Consider the following 22,979-nt stretch of genomic DNA (forward strand, 5'->3'; position numbering starts at 1 on the left):
GACACTGCAACCATCCAAAGCACGCAGAAGGGTGGCCAATGAGGGGAGAAGGACACTGTGACGAGTTGCAGAAGAGACACAGAATTCCCCCTCGCGGCTGAGGCTTTAAAAGCGACCGCTGCCGTGCAGTCTGCCAGTCACAGCACTGAGTTCCTTCTAGTCTCCACCAGTGTGCCGTCGAAGCAGCGAAGTAGCGTCAAGACCGTCTCTTGGCAGTGAAGAGCCAGTGGATTTTTGCCTGCACGTTTTGCACCCGGAAACTGTGCTTCTGCCCCAAGTCACAATGAGTTCTACCGGTGCCGTCCTCTGCCGGGTATGCGCTGTTGTTTTTCGATACATCTTTAAAATTAGGTATTAGCCTAGACGAGTTTTACGTGTTTATCTACATTAGGACATAAATGAAAATAGATTTGGAGTGTGTGGGACAGGAAACTCTTTTAAAACAGCAGCAATGAAACACACACGTTATTTGTATTGAACTATAGTCACAGTTCCAATCTTATTACGTTTCCTTTCAAAAATTACTTTATCGAGGCATTGTTAGTTACTACCATGCTCCAGTACAACAGATGTGCTTCACGGCTGCCTAAATTGCTCTGTCCAGCTTTCCAAAATTTACGTCCCTACCACAAAAACATTTCAATATTTTATTGCGAATACCCAGCGATTCCTGCTCTACTTAGCTTGCTCACTTCGATATTGTTAATCTATTTGACACAATTCCCGCTCGCGGTATTACCAAATAGGAATAGGAAAAGTCGCGAAAAACAAAACCGTCTAAGCATGACCAACAAGTCACTTTTAGCGACCACTATATCGAACCTGCTGATTAAGAAATCTCAAAATTTAAGATAGGTTTATTTCGAAATATTTCAGTCATTTAACTCTGCAAAGTAGGGACAGGAGCGGAGCTATATATACCTGCACACACAATACTATTGAGGGTAACTTCAAAATAACCCTTTCTTATTCAGCGATCAGTACGGTTCGGCCGCCATCCGTCACGCTCTGTAGTTCGTCACCTTAACATTGACTTCGGCCACCGCGCATGCTAGAAACAAAGGCCTCCATCAAGCGTATGGAAAACGACATACTCTTCGCCCAGCGCCCCTCGAGCATCAACGTGTCAGCACATGCCGTCTCGGTTTTCTTTGCCTCTTCCTAGAGAGCGATGACTGTCCGCAATAAACACGAAAGATTACTGAGACACGTAAGTCTGCTTGCATGATCTTGTAGGTGTTGGAGTCTAAAACTTCATCATCACCATCACCAGCCTATCTACGCCCACTTCAGGGCGGAGGCCTCTCCCATTATTCTCGAATTATCCCGGTCCCGTGCTAACTGCAAGAAATTTATCCCCCGCACACTTATTGATCTCATCTGCCCACCTAACTTTCTGCCGCCCCCTGCCACGCTTGCCTTCTCTAGGGATCCACTCTGTTACCCTAAAACTTATCAAAGACTCCTTACTGCTACATAGTGTTTGCGCCTCCGAGCTAGCTTTTGCTTTGTCGTCTTTCAGTAAGAACTACTTTCACATACCAACACTTACAGGCCACACTTAAATGAATAGTTTCACTAAAATCAGAGCTTTCTGTCTCTGGCGTGCACTTGCTCCACTCGCGGGCCGTCACGTTTGCTTGTCACGCGGTGCGCAGTAAGCTAACTCTTTTTTCCGCCAGTGGTAACGTTCCGGGAAGCGGCAATCTGGAGACACGGGTTCAATTCACACTGAAACACAAAGGTGTTCTAATTTTCGCTTTCGGCGATGAAGGCTTTCGGCAACAGACGGTAGCCTAACACGGCTTCGCTGTGAAATGTTTATTACTGACACTGTAATCGAAAATGCACATCGAAAACGCACAGTATAAAGTGAATACTATAAGAGTTTTCCAGCTTACCAAGCGCGCGCTAACATTCCGTGCAGGCATTGCTGGTCTGCGTGCTACCCGTGGCCTTTGCTGGAGGCCGCTACGGATTCGGCAGCAACTTTGGTAGCGGACTCGGCGGCGGATTTGGAGGCGGCCAGTACGGGGGGGGATTTGGTGGCGGATATGGCGGCGGAGGATTCGGGGGCGGGTTTGGACCATCCTACGCAGCCGCAACGAACACGTTCGCACGCCAAGAACAGTTTTACGTGAGTGCTTTCTTGCAATTCCTTTGTTTCTGTAATAGCTCGAAATAAGTTGCATTTTACAGAGGTTTCCGTTTTTAAGCGACAAGCGTTTTTAGGTACAGTGCCGAGATATACTCTTAGCAGATGGTAATAATATAGTATTATTTGATCTAAATTGTTGAGTACGCAGGTGTTCTAAGCCGCACTATTGCGTACCAAGGAATCGGTAGAGTTCCTCCTGTGGGAACCACAAAAAAACGTTATCTCTAAAGCACACCTGATAAAACATTCAAGCAGAATGAAATGCTGTAGAATTTGAAAATCGCGCATTGCGCGGAGAAAACTTCAGAGTAAAACAAAACCGTATGTGAATACACAGTGTGGTGCTTGGTGCTTTTCTGCCATCATTTTATTAGGCCTCAAAGTATATTTTGCTTTTTGCCTTGTGTGTTATATCGGTACGAGAATCCCCGCACATAAAAACTCCTGAACTTTACAAACCAATTACAACTACCTCCTCATCGCAGTAAGTGCACTTCAATTATAATTTCTTCCTACACAGCCAGCGCAGCCGTACAGTTTCGGCTACGACAACGTAGACGAGTTCGGCACCAAGACGTACCACAAGGAGCAGGGAGACGCCAGCAACGCCAAGACCGGCTCCTTCGGCTACACGGACTCCAGCGGCCTGTTCCGCCGCGTCAACTACGTCGCCGACGCCGGCGGATTCCGCGCCAAGATTGACACCAACGAACCCGGAACCCTGCCCGGAGCGAGCGCCGACGCCGTCTTCAACTCCAACCCTCGTCCGGCCGGCGGCGGCCGCTACTCGTCTCCGTACACGGCTGCCTCCACATACGGCGGATTCGGCTACGGGCGCCAGGGCCCCTGGGCTGGCTAAAGAAGGCCACCACCGAGTTAATAGTTACGAAGCTGCCCTCCCTCCTTCCCACCTTCTCGTTCTCAACACAAAAGGGGCCGGTGGACACAAAAAACACTGAAGACGAGTGTGGTTGGAGCGCAGAAAAAAAAACTTGCAAATAAAAACCATGAATTAAGACAGCTTGCCCCGCTTGTCCGGTTTTCTCCTAGTTTTCTCTCGTGAATGTAGCGCTAACTCTTCCTGCAGGCAACAACGTCTGTGTGCAGAAAGCAGGGTTGTCATTTCTGTGTTTGCCAAAGCACGGACAATATAACTGTGCTGAAACACACGAAAACACAGCCGAGAATATTTAAGTGCACGCATGTACACAATTTTCATGCGGTACGGTTATCCTGAATAAAAGCTCTTTCGCTAAAATTCGGGTAGTTCAATGCCGCAAAAATTCTGCAATACCGAGCGTTTACAGCGATTTCCAACTCACACAAGGGTATTGGATTTGGTATTTCGTCTTAAGTCGAGTGAGTTACGCTGACATTGGAAGAAAGAAACAATACGAACTTAGCAGGTTCATTAGTTCGACAGCCAAACTGCGACAACGAATCTGTTAGGTTGAACGTTGTGCCTCTCATTGCGGTCACGCCGAAGTAGCAGTTTGGTGCGTATTGCTTGACTCATATATGCCACAAAAACACACAAATCACACATTTCTCGACTTACACTCATGTCCACTATTGGCGAGTTGGTAATGGATGAAGATCAGACTACACATTTCACTAACGGGAGTTCCACTGCGAAAATCTCTCCTGTGTTTGGGAATCTACATCGTGTTACGATTCTGCCCGCCGCTACCATATTCCCGCGTCCTATACGTATTGCGAAGTGCCACGGCGTGTAAGAAAGCTGCCTCGGACAAGTCGCAACGTGCCTGAGAATGACCAGTGCGCAGGCGGCTCCCTGTCGGTGATTCAAACTTCGGCGGCTGCAATGAATCTCCGTGTAGCAACTTCCTCCGAAAGACGCGAATGCCGCAAACGAGATCCCCTCTCTCAGACTCGGCGTGCGGCGCTACTGCCGGTCCCTCAAGAACTCTGCAATGTGTGTTGTGTGTGTCTGTACTATGTTGGCGCCGTGTGCAAAAGCACTAGGAGAACTTTTCCGGGAACACACTGACACTCGCCAAAAAGTAAAAACAATAGGTAAAAACAATGACGTTTCGGGGCCCGTACGGGTCCCTTGTTCACATATGAAACGGAAAGCGACTCGGCCGTAATTATACATGCGTAGAACGTTGCAAAGCGCATGCGTATGCCGTAGGCATGGCAAGGAAATGCATGGTATTTCCTCGCCAGACGAGTTTTCGTCGAACTTTGAACTACTGGGAGAATTGTTTAGCCGTTAGGTCTTGGGGCATAAATATATGGGGTGCCCGAGCGCAAAATTCCATTCGTTATGGAGCAGCAAATCTATGTTCTCGCTCTGCTCGAGTCCTGTACTGTAATCTCGCCCGTAAAGGCATTGTTCCTGTATTGCTCCGGCTCATCTCTCGCCATGCAGTTAACCATTTAAGTTTGCCTTTGGCTTCTTGTCGTCATCCCCAAGGCAACAACATTTGCTGGCCGCTCAGCATCACGCTACCTCACATGACGGAGGCGACGGAGCGCGGTGCTGAAACGCCTTCCCGTACGTAACAATCGTAAAGATGCACATATTCGTCGACGGTTTCTACTGGATACGGTTCTCAGTTAGGAGCCCCACGAGCGTATTTGCATTGCTATAAAAATGTTCGTGAACCACGCCTTTAGAGACCTCGCTACCTAAATACATTTCGGTCACGAGCGAGTATTAGAGCTTCAAACAACGTTTTGTAATGTATAAAGTTTTGGATTTATTATTTGTATATTTTTGATCCAAACTATTCTGAAACCAGAACACAAAAAAAAACCACAGTGACTCCCCCATTCCAGCGCAAATGCTTATTGAAAGCTTTCACCGCTTCTTTTAGAATTTTTCCAGACAACAAAAGAGGCAACTCTCGAACATCTAACCTAAATACACAGACATGAAAGCGAAATCTAGGTGACGCCCCTAATTCCAAGCACAATCGTCTCATACCTAACAGCAGGGAAAGCGTGTCCTAACGTGTGGAATCATGCTTTTGGTTGAGGCTACGGCGTAGAGTCACTTCTTTCCTTATCAAATTTTACGACTACAGACGACTTTATATAAATACCTGGTGAAGTGCTCGGAAACGCGCAGGCTAGAGTACAAGCTCTGAATACGCGCATAATTATGGGAACAATATTTATCGAAAATTCGCGCGCATTCAAACAATTTAACACGCATACGGATGCTGCGATACGGAATGAGGACGACGCATTGTTGAAGACGTGGTTAAACTGGTTAAATTTTGTTATCAGGGACACACCCTTAAAGAGAGAAAAACAAGACAATCAAACGGAAGGGCTGGAAAGTGAACTAATTGATTGATTATGGCGTTTAACGCACCGGCGATACACAGGCTATGAGTCCCGCCGTAGTAGAGGGCTCCGGGTTAATTTAGACCACCTGGTGATCTTCAACTAGGCGTAGACTAGGAGTTCAACTAGGTACGTAGTTGAAGTAGGGGGGTTTAGGGGCTAAAAGAGAGAACATCAATGGTAACAGGGACATAGAAGAAAGATGAGTCAAAGGCGATAGAAGCGGAGCGGCCACAGACGAGGAAGAATGGTACGTTTCTAGTCGTATTTTGCAAAAATATAAACGCAGGTGACGAAGTTACGGATGACTTCTCAATTGTTGTGATCCGGGCTTTTATACATAAAAACAATGTACGGAATGGTTCAATAAAGACGCTAGTAGCACCATTCGTCCAGGGATGGCAACTCGACGTTGTTTTTTGTAACGCGTTCGAGGCGCGCAGAAACTCTTCGATTACAGTAGAAAGGAAAGCCCGTACGTCCGCGGCCCCTCCGGAGGAGGCCGGGTGCTTCAGCCGTTGCCGCAGTGCTGGATGCTTCGAGAATTGGACGTCGGAATGAATGTGGCACAACAGGGACCAATATACTGTCATCAGGGTTGTAATTTTGGCGGGAAAGGACACCGTTCAGAGTTTGCAATCTATGATTGACAACGCGCATGGCAGTTCGGAGGCGGGACAGGAGCGTGCACCGGCAAACCACCATATCAATCAATACTATAGGGTGAAGGTGGGTGCCAAGAGGAGTGTGTTGTCGGGTTCTCGGAATATCAGAATAGAGAGGAGACAATGAACAATGTGACAGGGCATATGCGTCCGTGTGCGTCTTCCTCGTAGTTAAACGTCATGGAAAAGACATACTGTTGGAGGCGCAGAGCCTAACGGCCAAGGAGCCCAGACTCTCCCTCACAGCGGCCGGTCGACGGGTACTCCAGCTCATCGGACGCACAGCCCCTACCACACCACACACGCCCAGACGTATTCCCCTCTCCATTTGTCAATGCATTCACGTCGCTCCCTTCCCCAAGCACATGCACCCCTTCCACAACCGAAGCCGCCGCAACGCCCGCGTCCGACTCCTCGAAAAACGCTACGGCACGGATTGCAACACCTGTTATACCGACATAGCACAGTCCTCATCAACGAAGCCGCCACCTCCCCCCCCCCCCTTACGACGGCGACCTACCGCGACATTTTCACGAGCACTGCCGAGACCCTCACCATTGCCCGCGCTGCTCTGACCCACCACCACCAACCCTACCTGACCATCGTCACCGACTCGCAGCAAGACTGCCACCTCCTAAAAGCCAGCCTCGCCCCCCCCAGCAGCAATTCAACTCCTTCAACTCCTCCCTGAAGACATCGACCTCTCCTTCGTCTGTACCACCAGCCACTCCGGCCTGGCAGGGAATGAGGCGGCCCACGCCGCAGCCCGCGCACTCATTACCCGGGCACTTCCCTCGCCGCACCTTGACCAAGCAACTCCCCCATCCCCGACCCACCAGCCCTGACCCATTTCGACCCCACGTAGAACTCCATCCTTGCCCACTACAGCAACTCCCGCCGGCGATACCTGTCCGCCACCCTTCCACCCTTCCCTCACTGCCCAACAAGCCTACATCCCCCGCCGACTACAGACCAAAACCTACTGCAACCACACCATCCTATCCCACACTTCCCCTTCTCTCTTCCCACACTACTGCCCACATTGTCCCATCCCTATCAGCACCTACCACCTCGTCTTCTCCTGCCCAACACCCACATCCCCACTCCCCCGCTTCCCCTGAGAAGTGGGAGTCCGAGCTGACCCGCTCCTCACCGGAGCGCCAAGTCGCCGTGGTGTGACGCTCTCTGGAGGCAGCCCGGGCAAGAGGCCTCCTTGACTTATGAGGCTGACCGCACCTTTCTACCCTTTACCTTTAAGCTCAATAAACTTTGTTTTACCCACCAACCCATTCCGCCAGTGTGTCTGCGGTCCTGGTGGTGGTGTAGCGTTCAACGGTGCGGCGGCGGCGTGTCGTGGGTCCTCGTGGACAAATTGGCTCACGGCATTACCGACTTCGAAGGCGCCATCATCGCGGCAAAGCCACCGCGGCGGTAAGTGAACATGACGGCAATAAAGAATTTTTAAGAGTGTGGGTTGCAGAGCAACGTGTCGTAGTTCTTTTATGGCCGGTAAGTAGCCGCTAACTGGCATTGGTGGTTAATCCGCACATCGTTTAGTGCTACTTAAAGGGACCCAGAACAGCTTTGTGAAGGTGGCAATCAAATGCATTCAGATGGTAGAACACATAACGGGGGATTTTTGAGCCAAGTGTGAGCTCCATACGTTGTACGGTTAATTTGTAAACAATTTTTGAAGATCGCCTTTCTCAGCCGATGAGCGCGCCGCCGCAGCGAGCCGACCGCGGCTGACGCAATGGCGACCGCGGCTGACGCAACGGCGAGGCGCCCCCCTGATTCGGCCGATCGTCGGTCGCCGGCAACGAGCTGCCATTGGCTTCCGGCTGCTCTTCCTCCTTCCTGCGCGATCCCGAGACAAAGGCGGGTCCGCAGCGGTTGACGCGTGCCTAGGCGCAGGAATGTAGCTAGCGGAGAACGGAAGTCGAGCGTCGCGATGTCACATGGCTATTCCCAGTGTTTCCAGCTGCTTTGAAAGAAGCAGAGAGGGAGGAGGAATCGATCGGCAAGGGGGAGAGGTGCACTTAATTGCTTCTGGCGCAGCTAATACTGAATGTAGATCAATAATTCCAACGGCATTGCATCGCTATATTGGTACTACGCGACAATAAAGGCCTTTTGTAACTTTTACAAAAGGCTTTTCTGGGTCCCTTTAAGCGTGTTTCCGGCCGACTACGTATCAACGGGTTTAACTATAGAGAGAAAAGGGTCTCAAGGACATCAAGGGAAAAAAGCAAGGGTGGAATAATTGTTTTGCACAGACATATGTCTGATCGAACAAAGGGGCATGCGCGGCCCCGAAACTCACACCCCTCTTCCGAGACCGCTCGTAATATCTGTTACGGTACACTTGCCTAGTAGATGATAAACACAGGGACGCGGAGAAGTTTCCTGGAAAGTTAAGTGGGTAGGGGGGAATCTTCCGCACGGCGCTCTCTAAAAAAAGTCCCTGCGCCGTACCGTGCAATCCTTCGACGGCTCTTTTGTTGGGGGTATAAATATTTATATCCGATCGTAATAAGGGAATGGAATAAAACTAGTGACGGTGTCCGCGCGCGCATGGTGTCCCCACAACACGACCAAGCTCAACATTGGCGCGAACAAGCGGCCAGTTACGCAGTATGTCAACCGACGTCGGTCGGAACGCATGTACGTGCTCATTATAACAAAATTTGAGGCGAATGTTCAATCCTTCGGTCACATATTTCAGACTCCCATATGTTCCAACGCATGTCGTCCCCGCGTACGCGCGGTGACAGGGTCGTTCTCCTTTGGCGAGATCTGTCGGCGTGGTGTGGAAGCGTAAAAGTCCCGCCTCATACCTACCGTCAGCTTTTCCAGCCGTAAGCGAAATGCAGGATTCGTAAGCAGAATGATGAGAAATGAAACGCATAAAGTCAGAAGGCGCAGTCCCGAAGCGATGCTGCGACGCAAAATATCGCAGTAACAGAGTGCGCAATAGTAACAGATTCGCGCAACCGGATGTTCTTGCAGACGTCACCGAGAAGTGAGGCATTATGGGCAGTCACGCTCGCGTGCTGCGAGGAGATGGACGAAGCGAGGGAGAATTGCGGCGCGGGCGAAAATTCGATGTTTTGATTTGCAATAACTCCACGAATGCTAATCGCTTTACAAAATTCTTGAAGGAGGGGATTTCTAGGATACTGATTTACTTGAAAATTTGTGCGCCCATGTATCCCAAGAACCTCTTTCAGGGCCCTTCTAAGGGTAACATTTTAAAGCGAAGCTTCAGTGTCCTCACTGTAGCCGTTGTACGCCAATATGCCCTGCAGAAAAGCCAAGTTTCTATGACGATGGTGATGACTGGTCGTGGGTGAAGTGAAAGGAATAAAGGCTTCCCGTGGCCGGAGTCGAACCTGGGTCACCCGCGTTATTACGCCGGCGTCTAACCGATTGCTCAATTTCGACATTATCGAAGCGAATGCCGAGCAGCAGAATGCCGAGCAGCAGGTATCGATCCGCGCCGTACACCCCAAACACAAACGTTTGGCCTACGCAGTGGACAACTGAGAGCTACTGTGGGTATTCTATAAAAGTGGCGGGCACTTCCAGGGTAGCACGCACTCGCAGTGTGGGATTGGCAAACCAAAGAATCTATCACGAGAAACTTTCGCGTTCAGCCATCGCCGTCGTTGTGTGGAAGGTTGCATGATTTTTTTGTTTGTTTTTTTTGTAAATGTTGACTCGGCCATCTTGACGGTACAATCCACTCCAAATTTTTTCCATGGGAAGCCAACGATTACAACACTAACTCATTCAAAATACAAGGTCCGCAGGGATACTTAAGGCTGCTTACGTGTGGGAGTATGAAATCATTGCTATTTATGGCCGCAAGTTTATATTTATTAATTTATTTAATTCGATAATACACTTGTTTGATTTTATTCTTGGCTCATAAATCCGCAGTTTCATAGACCACAGTTTCTATCTCAAGGAAAGCAACAACAATGGCTCTACGAAGTCGTTGCGGTGCCGCCTTGGGGTCCACTCCAATCGCTGACCAGTGACGGTCGGCACCTTGTATGCATCCTGGTGCAGCCTCTTTGGCGGGTAGGAAACTTTTCTGGACAGCACAGAGCCTGCCCTTCAGCCATCTTTATTGTACCACCAAATGCCACCACACACACGCACACACAGGCACGCACACTGACACCCACGCACACGTACACACGCAGACAGACAGACAGACACACGCACGCACGCACACGCACCAGCGTGATACCAATAGATACCAAAATACTGCTTTCCAGTGATAGCGCAATTCATCTCGGCAGGGATCAATCAACGACTGCGTAGACGGTGACCCTCTTCCGGAGCTCAGCATTTTGGAAGAGAACTCCGCCAATCTCGTGCACTTCCGCCTGTGTGGAGGATAGTTGCTTCGCTTAGTCAAACGGGCAGACCACCGGTGCAAACGTGAGGGCGGCTTTCACAGTATCAAAAGCACGGTAGCACTCCAAACGTAACATGTGCCAGACTCTAGGAGCTGGTTGAGGGGTGCCGCTATGGCGGCAAAGTTACACGTACAAGGCGAAAGAAGTACGATGCCAGCCCGTGTAAACTCTGAAGATATTTCTGTTGGACCGGGCGAGGAACTCTAACAGAAGTGATGTTGACAAGGCCTGGTTGTATTTCATTTTTGCTACAACATGACCAAGCGTCACGGTGATCTTAGTAACAAAGTGGCGTTTTTAGTTCGGCGGAAGCCCAGCGTTAGAGATGCACGTGAGTACTTGATCCAGACGCTGGAGATTTCGGTAAGCGCCAACGACAAGACCGAGACATCGTCAAAGAAGCAGAAAGAGGCCTTGCATGCGAGTCCTCTGAGCAGTGAGCCCAGCATCCCCTGAAATTTCGCTGTACTGGAGAGTTGCACAACCCGAACGGAATAATTAAATTCGCATGGACCGTCGGGAGTGGCAAAAGCTGTCTCTTCCTACTCGGACTCGTTCATCGGGATTTTTCAGTAGCCAGAACGCAAGTCAAGGCTCCGAAAGTATTCGGCTGCCGGTAGGAAGTCGCGAGTGCCCTTTGTTCTGGGCATGGGATACGCATCCCTTCATGGAATTTTGTTGAGGGCACGGCAGTCAACACAGAAGCGTACGGTGCTACCCTTTTTTCTTAACCTGTAAATCAGCACTACTACGGAAGAACACGGACTGGGTGAGGGCCCAAAAACATCATGTCGTAGCATATAAGTCATGCTTCCTTCTATTACCTTCCTTTCTGGTGGCAGCAGGCGCTATGGTAGGTGGCGGACAATACTACTCCCATCAGTTTCAACTAGATGCGTGGCTGCAGTTGTACAGGGAAGAAGAGTCGAGTGCGAGCCGAGCGAGATACAGTTCGTGTTTAGAAGTAGTGGGACTGTGACGGTGTTATGTCCAGGTTTGTGGGGACTGCGAGAAAGGACTGGGGGAAATTGTCGCCGAAGCCAGACGTGTGGTAAACGAGGACATGAAGGAAAGGTGGCCACCTCCGAGACAGGAACAGGAGTAAACATGTAGCCTTACGGAATAACCACTTCTGTATTTCTGTTACACACGGGTATAAAAGAAATCGGTCTAGTCAAGCGGGCACAGTAATACCACGGGAAAAGAGGCGGCCACACTGGACAACGACCTCAATACATTGTTTCTGCGAAAACTGAAAGGGCGGAAGGGGGGCACGACGACGTCGGTAGTTAGCACCAGGGAAGGCGTCCTTGTTTCTGGAAAAGCTGAGTGAGGAACTTCCGTAAGCAGGCGTGCGGCAGTAAATATTAGCGGAAATCGATGGGAGAAAGTCACAACCAATAATGAGCTCGTAAGGGCACGTGGGGAGCACGACGCACTGATTGTGGTTATATGGTACCATTAAAACGCGCACCATAGAGTAGGCAGATGGTTGGGTTGACGTCTTTTTCACACCAGGCAATAAATGGCCACTATAGGGTTCTTTTACCTTTTGTAGCCTGTTACATGTACCAGCGCGAGTAATGACGATTCGTGCTACCGTCCCTACCAATGCTTCAAAACTGGTACATTCAATCAACACAGACATGTTCGACGGTTGTTCTGGAGGAGTTGTTATGGTCCCAAGAGACGCAGCTCCCTCTCCAATAACACATGTGCTCAGTTTTCGTGTAGGTGGGAGGGGCCATGCACGACGGGCCAAAGTGGAGACACAGCTCGTGGGTATGTCGATGGAGAGTGACGTCATGGTTCGCGAGAATTTCTGGGCAATTCAGAAGAATCGGCAGAAGGAGGAGGCCGGTGTGTCGGGGATGGGCAAACCCGCTGTCGGTAGCTGTAACGAGGGCTTGTTTTTTCGCGTTCGTAGGTGTCGCAGCCGCGCCGTGTAACCTTTAAATGTCTCCGACCGAACCGAAAAAATGCGTCCGTGGAGTCGGCAGTAACAACAAACTGGCCAGCTGAGCACGGGCTCCAGCACCAAGCCCACGGGATAGTACGGATAAGGCTCCCCGTTGTCGCATAGCTTAGAAGAAGTTCGGCTTTAATAGGTGTCACGGGTTGACATGATACGTCCGTACAAATACAGAATGGCATAGTTTGGTCAACGCACCTGTAAGGTGAGCGCGCCCGCACGGCCGTAGACGCAGCGAGCTTTTCTTTATTGTCTCGCAAATTCCGTGCTTACCGAGTAGTGGCCGGTAGCAGCAGCACCCGAGGAGGCGGGGCCCGGTCCCTCATTCCGAATCAATTCTGGCATCGCAGCAGACTCCTCATCGGCTGTGTGCCGGGTCAAGGTGTCCTGGTAGAGAAGGATAGACAGGAGATCTTCTACACGCAAGCACGTAGTAGTCACACCCGAAATAGTTGGTAAATTCTGAAGGGCGAGAGAAGCAAAGGCAGACTGGCCCACCCTTTTCAAAATGTGGCGCGTGCGGTCAGACTGACATGTCTTTGTAGGGACTGTGTTACGTATACACGTATGTGTGCAAGTTCGTGCACGCTTGTATGCCTAGGGCGAGTCGTCCGGGCTCACATAAAAACGAAATGTCTCCTCGGCTAGAATACCAGTTTTTCGAACTCTAACAGTACCCTAAAAACGCCTAAACGTTGCGGATAAGCCCGTTGGCATCTTCTTATTACTCAACTCTCGTTTTTATATAGGCGTTCATTTTTATTTCGGAGGATCCAGAAATTATGTCCCGTATAACACCCAAGTGTTGTTTAGCTGATTGTGGCGTCCTGTCCTCGTGTTACCCTTTGCTAACCGATAGGCAGCAATCAAAAAATCGTTGTTCAGCCGTTTCTGAAAACCATGAAAAATCTTTGTTCGTGTGTCACAGAAAACCACCGAGCTGCTAAAACAAAGTAGGACAAGGCGCATTTGTAAATACCATGTGGTATCGTTGTACCTGACACGTCAGTTTTCTAAGGGGCATATAAAAGATGACGATACGTTAACAAAGTATACGTCGTAATTCTTAAGAAAAAGTGACGAAATTGAAGACAAAAGGGCAGACAACGATGGACCCCGAACGTTTTGCCGCGGCGTAGAGAAATCGGCGTGAAGTCGTCGAGGTAATTGGCAAGCGGAGGCCGCACGCACGTGGCGGAATTCTTTTCGCTACGGTCTTGATTTTTTTTTTCTTGTTTTCAAGGGGAGGAAGCCAGGCGCATTGTTGGTGGGCAAGGCACTGCTGCTATCAACAGCAAAACTGAGGGCAACGTGAGAAGAGGAGGCAGTGGGCCAACTTGCAGAAAGAATGAGCGCAGGAGCCGTCCTTGCTGCCAAGGCTTTATAAAACCTCTTGCCATGGCGCGTACTGTCAGCCACAGCAGTCAGTGCCTTCTAGACTCTCGGCCCGCCCCCAAAGCAGCAAAGGAGCCGGAAGAGCAGCTCTTCAGAGCTAAGAGCCAGTTGATTCTTCCCGAGAAATTTCGAACCCTCCGGAGTTCTTCGCCGGACCTAAGTCAGCATGAGTTCCGCGCCTGTTATGTTCTGCGAGGTAAGCGTCTCAAAAAATATTCGGATGTTGCACTATCCTCACCGATATGTTGTCTTCAAACATCGAAAGAACACAATGAACATATGACTTAGCATCGCAGAAGATAAACTGAAAACAAATCATCGACTCAGTTTTTACAATTATCTATATGCTCCTGTTCTGGGTACTCTTACCAAAGCAATATATTTAGTGATTGCTTGTTTCATGTTTTTGCGCAATGAATTTATCAGGTTCCCAACTCGCATTCTATTTCGAACATTTTCAGAGAGTAGGCGCGGATATGACACAATTTATGCACTTTTTCTTAACCATTCAAGGTATGTTCACCTAATGTGACACGAGTTTCAGTAGACTATCGTGATTTCTGCGTTAGGGAATAGAATACGCATACGATGAAGTGATGCGATTCTGGGATGTGGTTGAGAGCGCTCCTGCATTGCACACAGTCACATAGCGGGCTGGTGCAGCGGAAGAGGGTACAGAAAAACTCCTTTAAAATATGTTTTTTGCTACCGATTCATTAGCATGCTTTTGGAGCATCGATTGGACCATGCTGCTGCTTCCTGCAGCTTTCTTGGTGCATTTCGGTCTTTGTGGGCACGCACTTCGAAGTTTTGCCTTCTTTTTGCCTTCTTCGTTGCAGCGGCTCTGCTGTGCAGTAGGCTTTCCTAAAGGAGAACTGGCATATGCCGGACGTAATGTCCATGCGACAAATAAGACACCGGCAATTTTTCTTTGGTTGGTGACCAGTCACGCTTGCACAAAGATGATAAGAACAGTTATGGCTCTTGAATTTGTATTCTGGGCAAAACATTACAACGTCGAAGACGTCGATGACATGGAGGGTGATCACTTACCTTGCCGACAGACTACACGTAGATCAATGTATCTGTACAGATGTGAAATCGAGGTTTCAATTTAGCTCGTCGGTTCAGTCTCCTTTGTGCGCGTAAACTAGGAACGCCACTGCAGCAATGGCGATGATGATAAACACGTTACGGCACCGTCAATAGGGATTACCACTCAACGCGACTACATCCCTTAACTTTCTCAAGTTGGTCACGTTTAATTCTGTCCACGCCACCGTTATTCAGATTACTATACTTACTACTACATTTACACTGATTTTGTTTTGAGTTGTACTTGGTATTGATAGCTGTTAACCGTAGTTGTGACATGTTTTGTTTAAAAATCCAGAAAATGCAGCTTTAGTAACAAGCAGATTGAATATGAGCAGTTCCAGGAAGGCGGATGTTAGATTTCAAAATTACAAACTCCTGTTCTCGTTTGCTCGGCAGCAAGGGTACTAAGTTTGAAGCAAACGGCATAATTGAAATCTAGAGGAGTATTTTGCTGCAACAAGCATGGCGTAACATCCATTCCAGGTGCTCTTGGTGTGCTTACTACCTGCGGCCTTTGCGGGAGGCCGTTACGGATTCGGCAGCAGCTTCGGCAGCGGGCTCGGCGGCGGATTCGGGGGCGGGTACAACAACGGAGGGTTCGGGTCCTCCTTCCCTGCGGCATCAAATACGTTCGCGCGACAAGAACAATATTATGTAATTCTCAGTCGCTTTTCTGAAACCACTTCAACAATAGTCATAACAATCATGTTAGGTCGTCTTAGAGTACAGCAATAAATTGGCAGGAAGAAAATACTTGGTAATAAATCGAAAGCAGCTTTATCTAACTATTTATGGACGACAACTTTCAAAGTTGTTTTGTACAAATATTTTGAAGTAGCTTTTTCAGTACGTGTGAAGTGTAAGCACATAGCACGTGCCACGTCCTGTTTACAAGTGACATTAGATGAAAAATAGAGCGCAAAATTATCATAACGTGGCGTAGGGAGCAGGCCTGAGAAAGAAATAACCTTAACACTGAGCCAAACTCGTGGTGCTAAATTATGCGTTGTTTTCAAACTTTAACGATTCCGTGTTTCGAGTCTAGTGTGTGTGAGGGTGCTTTGGGGATGTTGGTTTACCATCGTAACATATGATGTTGTGTTACTGTGCTCTCTGTATAGAACCGATGCAAAAGATATGCACAAATCATAAGCTCACTACCACTAAATATCACCAGCAGTATCTTATCAACGTATGCTTTTCTCGCATATAGCCAGCGCAGCCATACAGCTTCGGCTACGACAACGTAGACGAGTTCGGCACCAAGACGTACCACAAGGAACAGGGAGACGCCAGCAACGCCAAGACCGGCTCGTTCGGCTACACGGACGCCAGCGGCCTCTTCCGCCGCGTCAACTACGTCGCTGATGCCGGCGGATTCCGCGCCAAGATCGACACCAACGAACCGGGAACGCTGCCCGGAGCGAGCGCCGACGCCGTCTTCAACTCGAACCCTCGTCCGGCCGGTGGCGGCCGCTATTCGTCTCCGTACACGGCGGCATCTACCTACGGAGGGTTCGGCTACGGTCGCCAGGGCCCCTGGGCTGGCTAAAAGAAACCACCGAGTTTATAGTAACGAAGCTATCACCTTGTACAGGAGTGCAGAGCGTTCCAGTCTTCCTATTGAATAAAGGAGCTGGTGGCATAGCCAATCTGAGGAATTCTTGGCGTACGAAAAATGTGACCTGCAAGATACAAATGTCGATGCTAAATGATTTGCTTCCATTGGATTTCCTTTGGTAAGTTCGGCGTATTATCTCGCGCAATGGGAATGACATTCTCGTTTCTAGCAATCTAACATCGTTAAAAAACGTTTTCCATGGAGTTCATACCCCCTGAAACAGAAACTTGGGGGATATTTTATTACTTAAGTTACAGGTTCTCTCGCGTATTTTGCGCTGAACGTAACCCCGTGCTTTGTGTCGTATAAGTCGCAGTTGCAAAAGGCAGCTAACAAAGAGTCTTACCAGATCCACACAGGTGTAAGTGATAAGAGGTCGTTGAATAAGCCGTGCCTTTCGCGACCACTTACACAAAGATGGTGGGAATTCCCCCAAAGTCGTCTTGCTAAGCTAGTATTCGCGATAAAAGTTTAGGGCACGCAGGCAATTGCTTTCACGAAATGGCCGTGAAATAATTATTGAGGGTACGAGCCATACAGAAATGTGTGAGAATGAATATAGGATATGCAGTTCGAGAGAAATTGTAATCTCGAAGATAATTGAAAACCCCTATATAACACACTTTGCTAAGGTGGCTTACTTACAGATTTTGCTAAGGTTACAAAGCCGCAGTTTTATTCCGTAATTTCTCTAAATAAATGGGTGAACCAAGCTGAGATTACGCACTGTGTTAGAGCTGAGAAAGTTGGTTAACTATGTTTGTTTACCAAATTCACACGAGCATCATCTTCGTTGAAGAAGCTTGCGTTGCAATCTGTGCACAGCGCTAAACCTTACTATCATCCTGAAGCATATAGTTAGCTAAGCCACAAGCTTGATGCATCTGAGGCGACATTTTACGCAAATGTCAAACACCCACTCTCGGCATATACTTGACGCTCGCATTGGTAACCTCCAGCAAAAAAATGAGATTCTATATGTATTTGTTTACTTTGCTCAAAAATTCGACAGCCTTTACAATTTGTTTTGACTGGAGTAAGTCAAATAAGTTCAGTGTACATGATGAATATCTGCGTAAAGTGTCTGTAACACTAGGTTATGGTAGCTACATAAAATGTTTTCCTCTGCACAACGCAAATCTTTCAAAACAGCGTGATGTTGCAGAATGCGCGAAGCGCGCCTCAGTCTAAAGTAACTGAAATACAAGTAATTTGCACACTCGGTTGTATTGCCCCCATAAATTAACCAAACTGCTACTTGGAAAGATAGTTCTCTGCAAAGAGACATGAGTGTGACGTTTGAAGTTTTTCCCACATTGCACTAATCGCACGAGAGGCAGGGGCTCGGCCTGAATATTCAACACACAAGTAAAGATAGAAATTACCAATAAACAAGACACGTCACAGAGCGGGTTGTCTGAGGGCATTTTATATATCTAACAAATGCATGCAAGAAACAAGTAAACAACAGCCAGAAAAAAAGACCAGAAAAACATCATTAAGCTTTTCAAGGACATAAATGCCTGATGATTACGATACTCCAGGCTACTGCAAAAATATGTGCGCAGCGCAAACTGCAGTTTTCTCGGTCAAGGCGCATAGCTTCTGCGTCCAAGGAAGAGTTCGCGGGAAATGACCAGGAAGTGATTAGCTCACGCACGGCGGCGCACGCTACTTTGCAGTTATCTAGCAGTGCGTTGGCGCCGCCGAGCATCTTTTTGTAAATCGTGTTTGAACCTCCCGCGCGAATGTCACGTCGGTCGAATGAGCCACGCAACGAGGACGACGATGAAGGACCCGAAGGACCGATGAACGTGCAGCACGCAGTGTGTGCAGGTCTTCTGTGCTCTCTCACTCACACTTTCAGGGGAGCATTTGCGCCGCCTCGGGAAACCGCCCTCCCCCTCACAGTTTTCCGGCATTGTCTTCCTCTGTTTCCTTTCCGTCTTCGGTCTTCCCAGCGTCCCGTCGGTTACAACGCCGCCGCCACACCCCGCGGCCGCAAAAGTGCTGCCAACTGAAATGTATTAGAGAGCGTTATCCTTCTTGATCGCTTTCATGACCGGACCCATCCGGCAAACCAACACAGGTACACCTGGCAGAATGAACGCTGGAATTTTATAGATCGTGCTTAGGAGTGTGAGACTCATAAGATTAGGCCTGCATTCGTGAGCAGAAGGCGCGGCCCTCGCGGAAAGACTCCGCCCTCGCACCATAATAAAGAAAACTCTTCACATCTAGGAGATCACAATGAATGATCGGAAAACATTTTGTAAAATCCCACTGGGATGGCATTGCGACCAGGCGCGTCCACATTGTTTAAAATCCTGACACGCACTCGCAACTCAAGAGCGACGAGCGAGCAAAACAATCTACTGCGAGTACACGCCCACCGAACCCTAAGCTGCCACACTATTTTCCTGCGCAGCCTTTTTTGTAGAACCAGGACACTGAGGCTCTAAGCCATCCTTTCCGACAGTGGGAGAAAGAAGGGCCGCAGAGAATCGCTTGCGAAACTGTGGAATGTCTTGTGCAGTGCGCATAATGCACTGTTGCAGGAAGATGTGGTGTACGAGCGGGACGCCAGCACCGTGTGTTGCCTTCAGCTGCTTGTTCAAGTTTCTGAAGCCTTCGGCATTCAAGAAAAAAACTCACTAGCATTCAGTTAAAAAGTGCAACACCGATGTTACTGCTCCCCCCCTTAAAAACTATCTAGTGCCAGCATGCCCGCCAATTTCAGTGCAGTTTCTTACTGACCGTGACATCATCGGTGTTCGCCGATGACGGCAACATACGCTTCGATGCGTCTAGTCGGCTTGGTGGAGGGCTGCAAGTCATGTACCTTGTTGACGGGGCTCACAATAGGTCCGGGCACGGAAGCAGTGTTAGCGATGGTGGAGTCGCTGGCTTTTCATGAGAGGGCGTGATTGTTCTCGGGAGCAGCCGCCGACGCAACAGCTGTGACATTCTTGCTGGTTGCCGTTATTGCGGACATAGATGGTCCGTGTTCCCGTGATTCATGCGGCTCCGTTGCAGGTTTTGCCAAGATCATCCCCGAAAGAATGAACAGTTCAGTTTATCCGCTGGCCTGTCACTGGTAAGCGGTGGTCACGTCTCTAGGTGAGGTACGGGGCAACGCCTGGACGTCACTGCCTGCTGGCGCGTAGGCCCTCGGCAGCAGGTAGTCAGTCGTTAGACGACGCACAACGGCGGCTCTGGGCAGCCGAATTCACGGCTTCGTGGCCACATGCTGAGCAACGCCCGGACCAGGGTGTCTTGTACTCGCTCCCGTTATGGACCGCCTGTCCGCAGCGTGAGCAGACCCGTCGTGCGCCCGTGTACTCGAACTGTGCTCACTACCCTCTGCTGGACAAGATGTTGAGGACGGGCTGCGCCATCTCTATGCCCGCGAGCCACTTGCCACTTCCGACATGCTGCGGACCCTTCCAAGGCGTTTACTGGACGTCAAGGTCCTTCCGAAGAGGAGTCAAGGCAGCCGCGATCCTTAACCGGTCTGTAGAACCGGGAGCGGAACCGAACCGCAAACGGGACCCGAACCCGAATTTTCGCCCGTAACCGAACCGAACGTGTATTTTTTCCCGCCATTTTGGAACTGAACCCGAAGCTGAATGAACCGAAGAAACCGTTCGGAACGGGTTCCAAGAACGGTTAGTGAAATGGTTCTGCGAACGGTGTACGTGAGCGGAAAAATATCTAGGTGGTAACCCTGCTATTTTTGGGGTCCTTGGCATTTCCATATTCTGCGGCGCTCTCCCTCTCAACCAATCAGAAAATGTAGTGCACACAAAATAGGCGGAACGTTTCTGGGTGACGACAACCTAGATGCTATAAAATGTCCTAGAGTTGTTTCTAGAGCAAGATTGAGATGACGCATTGAAGTTGTTAAATAGTTGCCGAATGCATACGGTTAATACCTGATGTAACGAAGTCACCGGGAACCGCGACTGATCTTGTTAAATCGAGAACTTCGGAAAATCGGTACTGTCGTTTTAGAAGCAGTCGTTTTCCATAAATTTGATGTCCAAAGGGATCAACATACCAGCAGTTCCTATGATATCGTACTTGCGGCGTCCGCGGCGCTCGCCGGCAATGCGTAAAAGTCCACGGTGAAAATAATAACAGAAGGCTAGGCATTCTAGGGTAAACGAGCTGATTGCCGGGGACAAAAACTGTGATTTTCGGCTGCGTCGTCTTCATTAGCATTGGGTGGACAATAGGTAGCACGCAAGTGCGTTCAACACGTCCTCACTTCCTTCGTGAGCCCCAGCAAAGCGCTTTAGCATGATAATAACGTCCATCACCAGGCGTGTAGCGGCCGCAAGACGTGAAGCAAGGGCTGTCACCACTACTGGAGCCGTCAAGTAACACTGATTGAAAAACAGGACTGCTGAGTTTATCTCGAATACAGAGCTCCGCAAAAGCGATTCTAGATACGTCTTGTGGCGTTCTGACGAAATCCATTCGAAATTTTTCCTTTTTTAATGTTTCTGTTGCTCGAAATACTTCCTTAAATCAGGAATGGGGCTGAATATATTTCTTTAGTTCGAGTTCATAAAACCACTGATCCGTAGCGGGAAATTCGGATCAGAGCGGAAGTTTCGTTAGACCGTGGTTTGACTGTAACTTGTATTCATCCAAGGTTTTTCAAAACAGTATTTTTAAGAGGTAAGAATGTAGGAACCATCTCAACTGAAAGAAAGAAAAAGAGCGATCAACTGGTTTGATACGAAGTAAATCCTATAGCTTTCTTTAACACCTTCACTCCTTTTGGGCTGCCGTTCTTCAGCCTTGGAGTAGCAGCGACCACTACCCGTGTGTTCAATCTTTCGGCGCACGGTAATGATCCTCCAGGTGGTAAAAATTCATCCGGGGCCATCCACTACGGTGCGCCTCATCGCCTGCGTTGCGTCGGCGCGTTAAACCTTATAATTAATCAATCAATCAATCAATCAATCAATCAATCAATCAATCAATCAATCAATCAATCAATAAGTGACCCCTACCGCCGCTTGTAAATTTGCTAAGTTGCTATCGTTACTACATCCCGCACGAGGTCGCGGGTTCGATTCCCAACCACGGCGGCCGCTTTTCTGATGGATGCGAAAAGCAAAAACGCCCGTGTGTACAAGATTTCGGCGCACGTTAAAGATCCCCAGGGGGTCAAAATTAATCCCGAGCCCTCCACTACGGCGCGCCTCATCGCCTGCGTTGCGTCGGCGCGTTAAACCCTACAATCAATCAATCTTTACTATACTACATCCCAATCGCTGTCACCCTTCGCTGAAGTGTCGTTAGCAAGTTGCTATCGCTGGTGTTTCCCGACATTCAGTGAGTCTTTACAGCCCTTCCTTCATCCTAGCCCGTCTGTTAGCAGGTGGGAAGTGGAGAGAGTCAAATGCCTCTAAACGCCACCTGCCACCCTTGACAGGTGGAGATTGACGCCGACGCCGGACAGTTTTCGACTTCTTGCCCTGTTAATGCTCTCAAGTTAAGGATACAACGCCGTTGAAACTATAGGTACATGCGGCCGCAAAATGAAACGTACCAAGAGAGCGCCGTGCAAGAACTCCCGTCGCGACATCTCCCTGCCCAGCACCTGCAGTCGAGATAGCTGAGTGCGCATGCGGGACCTTTGCTACTCAATGCATATCAATTTTTGTATTTCGGCCGCAACTCTTCATTTGCCTGGAAAGTACCACCCGGTGGTGGCTTACGCGACTGGGCGAGCTAGTGGCTCGATTCGTGGCATCGTGCGGCATGCACTGAACCTGTGGTTCTGTGCAACTCCAAAGTATGTTCGTTAGGCGCTCTTTTAATTGGTAAGAATTTTTTGCCGAATTCCCCTCACCACCAACCGTGTGATGCCCTGCATCTGCGCACCAACGCATTGGCGTAGTTAACGCATTTAATCGCTTTAACAGCGAACATCCATGGCGATTACGGGTCGAAGCAAATTTTTAAAACCGGGAAACGCGAGAAATTAAAAATGATCGATTAGAAAAATGAGCTAACGAGAACAAAAATGCGTCATACACATCGTAATCGCAGGACGAAGACCACAAAAAAGCTTCCAAGAAACAAACCGAAAAATGCATTAAGAAATACAGTGAAAATCAACCGACCAAGTAACGCCCTGCATATGCTTAAAATGCATAATTGTTGAAGGTAGCGCGTTTATTTGTTATAATTATGTAACTACATGTACAATATTTAGCGAGAGAAACAAACCTGCAATGAAGAGCAGCGGCGCTATAGAAGCGGCCATGGGAAGCGTCTTTTTCATTCACTTCAACCACGATCA

The 22,979-nt window shown here is 48.9% G+C and overlaps 1 protein-coding gene across 1 annotated transcript; it reads left to right on the top strand.

Annotated features, from left to right (window-relative positions):
• Nucleotides 1–283: 283 nt before the first annotated feature.
• LOC144164760 (uncharacterized) lies at nt 284–16,588 on the top strand. The gene is made up of 4 exons (XM_077695044.1): nt 284–313; nt 1,928–2,137; nt 2,679–3,008; nt 16,250–16,588. The coding sequence occupies exons 1-4, from the start codon at nt 284–286 to the stop codon at nt 16,586–16,588; spliced, it is 909 nt and encodes a 302-aa protein (XP_077551170.1).
• The last annotated feature ends 6,391 nt before the right edge of the window (nt 16,589–22,979 follow it).

This window comes from Haemaphysalis longicornis, unplaced genomic scaffold, assembly GCF_048455015.1.
Source record: "Haemaphysalis longicornis isolate Haplotype H1 unplaced genomic scaffold, Haemaphysalis longicornis Haplotype H1 scaffold_138, whole genome shotgun sequence".
NCBI lineage: Eukaryota > Metazoa > Arthropoda > Arachnida > Ixodida > Ixodidae > Haemaphysalis > Haemaphysalis longicornis.